The sequence below is a fragment of the Kryptolebias marmoratus genome, linkage group LG15, assembly GCF_001649575.2.
Source record: "Kryptolebias marmoratus isolate JLee-2015 linkage group LG15, ASM164957v2, whole genome shotgun sequence".
Classification (NCBI taxonomy): Eukaryota; Metazoa; Chordata; class Actinopteri; order Cyprinodontiformes; family Rivulidae; genus Kryptolebias; species Kryptolebias marmoratus.
Genome location: NC_051444.1, coordinates 2,071,080 through 2,075,230, shown reverse-complemented (window position 1 = coordinate 2,075,230; position 4,151 = coordinate 2,071,080). Strand labels below are relative to the sequence as shown.

General features: G+C 50.1%; 1 protein-coding gene across 1 annotated transcript in view; it reads left to right on the top strand.

The window, feature by feature from the left end:
- The window catches only part of LOC108247354 (protein TANC1), a 45,146-nt gene extending 42,165 nt beyond the window's left edge, over positions 1–2,981 (top strand). Inside the window, exons 27-28 of the mRNA XM_037979839.1 lie at positions 1,465–1,565; positions 1,679–2,981. Of these exons, the coding sequence (XP_037835767.1) occupies positions 1,465–1,565; positions 1,679–2,981 (1,404 nt within the window). The remainder of the gene's footprint in view (positions 1–1,464; positions 1,566–1,678) is intronic.
- The last annotated feature ends 1,170 nt before the right edge of the window (positions 2,982–4,151 follow it).

Below are 4,151 nucleotides of genomic sequence, written 5' to 3'. Positions count from 1 at the left end.
AAAGTTCTCAAATAAAGCACCTTTTGAGAATGTCAATGTTTGTTGGGAATTATCTTACAAAACTAGGAAGGATTTTTGGTTTAGATATTAAAAGTTATGGTTGTTTATTGATTTTGCAACTTTTCATCACAACTTTTAGGAAAATGTCCTGCGAAATCCTGGAGGGATTGGTTGTCGATCTAACCTGATGTTTTTGTGGTGCAACCAAAGCTCCAAAAACTGCTGTGTAAAATACAAATAAAAACCAGTTTCCTGTGATTCGGGGCGGCTGTGGATCAGTGGTCAGAGCAGTCGTCCTCCAATTAGAGAGTCAGAGGTTCGATTCCAACAGTATGCCACATGTTGAGGGGATCGAAAGCACTGATTAGTTCCTTTCCAGAGGCACTAATGCACCCCCATACCATCAGAGAGGCAGGCTGACCTCAGAACAGTTCTCCTCTTTGGTCCAGAGGAGACACATCTGTTCTTCTTTGCCTGATAGAGCTTTAAGCAGCGTTTGTGGATGGCACAGTGAACTGTGTTTACAGACAGAGTTCCAGAACCAGCCTTGACCTTTGACCTCAGAGGTTTCTACAGATTCTTCAGGTCTGTGGATGATGGAGATTCAGAGTCTTTCATTGAGGAACTTTATTCTGAAAGTGTTCTTCTGTTCTCAGACACTTCCTGTCAGCCTGGTGAACCTCTGCCCACAGATTCAGCCTCTAAATCCTCTTTTTTTTATCTCCACTCCTCTGACCATCTGATATAAATTCTGGGTTTAGGAGATCTGCAAATGATTCTCACTCGGCGCCCCGACTCTTTTCGGATCTTGTGTTGAGCGTTGAAGAGCGTAGGACCCAGAAGCAGGTGGAAACATGCCGTGTGTGTGTTGTTAGTGAGGAGATGGATGTGTGCAGCTTTGGATCCCACCCCGGTGATGACAGACGTCCTAACAGACTGTGTAAAAATGCCATCCTTTAGGGTCACTGCTGCCGATGAATAATGGAGCGGATAATGTGAAGTGATAAGGTCACGAAAGGAGCGCGCTCCTCTTTTCTCCAAGTTATTTACAGCCGACGTCCAAGTGGGTCGGCTAAATCCCCGTTTTCCAGCAGAATGCAGGCGGCAAGGGGCCAGCAGGGACACGACGTGATACCATCATTAAACATTTAGCAGCAAATGCTCAGAGAATCACGTCCAACTCTGTCGATTTGACCTCACTCTCAAGGACAAAATCACAATGTGTTTGTGTCATTAAATATTCACCTGACAGTAATGAGAAGGTAAAACCAGCAGCTTTCTGCTCAATAAAACCGATCCCAGCGTGGCTTCGATCTTTAAGCTGCAAACAAACAGTTTTTCAGTTTAAAAGCCTCAGATTACATCTGCACAGCTAAACCTTGAGTTTGCCTCTGGGCTGCAGGATCATTTTTAAACTGAGGAGTAAACATTTCACCTGATAGACGTTTCTTTCTCCGATCGCAGGACTTTGGCATCGCCGAGGAGTTTGCAACTAAAGCTTTGGAGCTGAAACCGAGGTCTTATGAAGCTTTTTACGCCCGAGCCCGAGCCAAGAGGAGCAGCAGGTAGAAAATGTTTAATTATTACTGGAAATTAGAGCAAATTCATGTGAGGAACCAGCAGCATCTCGGCGGCAGAATAAAGGAAGTATTTTTAAAGTTCGGTTTGCCATCCCCAGGCAGTTTGCGGCGGCGCTGGCAGACCTCCACGAAGCAGCACGGCTCTCCCCGTCCAACCGGGAGATCCGCCGCCTGCTGGTGCGAGTCGAGGAGGAATGCAAACATCACCAGAAGATATGCGGCAACAGCTCAATGCAGGGTTACGACAGGGACCCCCACGCTCACCACCACCAGCCCGTGGAGGAGGAGACGGACGTGTTTTCACAGGGAAGTCTCGAGAGGCAGATCCCGTCTGAGCTGGCGGACGCAGAGGTGGAGGAAGGCGAGGAGGTGGGTCTGCACTGCGGGAAAGGTCCCGACTTTTGGCCCCTGAATCCGTACGCTCCTAACAGGACCCTCCCCGGAGGGGTGAGCTTTGGTTTGGGAGACCAGTCGCCGTTACCTCCGGAGGAGTACGTTCAGAACCAGCTGTTTGTGGACGAGCCCGTTCACGCCATGAACAGACAGAACCAGAGCCGCAGGACTCATCACAACTGTCACTCCCTGCAGTCGGGGAGCAGAGGCGGCGTCCGCCCCATGTCTCTGTGTGGCCCCTCGAGTCCTCTGCCCGGCAGGCACATGTCCCTGAGACCGGCCCCTGCGGTGGGGATCGACATCGGCTCCGGATCGGCCAATGAGCTCTCTCGGCACAGCCCCACAGACCATTACCACCCCCTGTCCCCCAGCAGCTCGTCCCCGCCCGGGCCCCTGCAGATGTACCAGCCGCGCTCCTCCAGCTTCTCCAGAGGCTCCGACAGACTCGCCGCCCACGCCGCTCACGCCGCGCCTCTGGACAGCCTGGCTCTGGCTCTGGGGTCCGGGATGGAGCTCCGCCGAGACGGTGGAGGAGGCGGGACGGCAGGTTCCAGGGGCTCCAGCTCCAGTCAGGCGTCCAGCGGGAACCTGTCGGACGGCGGCAGGCAGCCGGGACCCGACGCCCCCTGCCCCATCAAGAGCAGCAGCAGCTTCAAGGCCAAACCGGACCTGAAGCCTCGGCCCTTCATGGGCGTCATGGACAAATCGGTGCGAGTCCAGGGCCAGCAGACCTCGGGCCCGGGTCGGCAGGGCCAGGGGGGCGCCGAGAGTTTCGGCATGTCGGTCATGGAGTTCCAGGGGCAGAGCAACGAGTTCAAACGTGCCTCGTTCCAGGAGCAGCAGAGCCGGGAGTTCGGTTCCCATCAGCGGGAGACCCGGGGCTCTTCGTCCTCCCAGCTCCTCTTCCCCGAGGGCCGGCACAGACAGGCGAGCCTCACGAGGGACAACCCGGCCCTGCACATGGCTCCGATTAAACCCAAACGCTCGTTCATAGAGTCCAATGTCTGACTGCGGCCCGTCGGCGGCCATCTTTGACACGCTTTGTCCCACGTGAGGTAGCAGGAGGGACTGATTTGTAGATTTATGCTGCTGCGCTGCATTTACAATCTAGAACCAGTGTTCAACTCAGGCTACGGCGCTTTCTGCTTACATGTACACAGCTGCTAGTGTTCACTGAAGCCAGACACACCTTAAGTAGGGATTTAAAAACGAACACGACCCCGAATCTGAAAAAGCTGGAGCGTTGCGTAAAATGTAAGAAGGGAATGCAACGATTTTAAATCTCATAAACCCATTTATTTACAATAAAACGTAGGAGGAAAGCAAGCTGGATGGTCCCTCTCCTTAAATAAACTCATTTATTTTCCATTAAATGGGTTTATGATGTTCGGAAATCATTGGATTTTTGTTTTCATTCACATTTTACACAACGGCCTGCATCTGTAATCTATCAGAAGATTTAACCACGAGACAGAAGAAGCTTTGAGTACAAACAAACAAGCTGCAGGTTACGATCATTTCTATCGTCGACTGTCTTTTAAAAAAAACATTTATATTTGTACGGTGGACACTTATCTTTGCAATGATCACCTGACAGCATAACGGGCTTCAAAAAAACAACACTTTACGTACTTAAGATTGGTACATTTGATAAAAAAGGGCATTGTAAATGACATTAATGTAAAACCTCTTATAATTTAACATTACTGCTTCAATATTTACAGTATGCTATTTATTTTTGCATAGCAGAGAACATATTCGGATGAAGTGTTTATGGATTTTATTGGACACAGAATGTAGGATTTAGGAATTATTACATTTGCATTATGTTCATAGTTGACCTATACCCTTTACAGAGATATACTCCGAGAAACAGAATGTCGCCACATTATTACATGTGGTTTAATAAAAATATGAATGGAGAACTAAACTTCTGCATCTACTTCTTTCACAGTTTGAAGCAGGAGAAGCTTATTGAGCTCTAAATGTGTGTACGGAGGGATAAAGTGCTCCATGATCTGACCATTATGGACATCCATCCATCCATCCATCCATCCATCCATCCATCTTCTTCCTCTTATCCGGGGTCGGGTCGCGGGGGCAGCAGCCTAAGCAGGGAGACCCAGACTTCCCTCTCCCCAGCCATTTGGGCCAGCTCCTCCGGGGGAATCCCAAGGC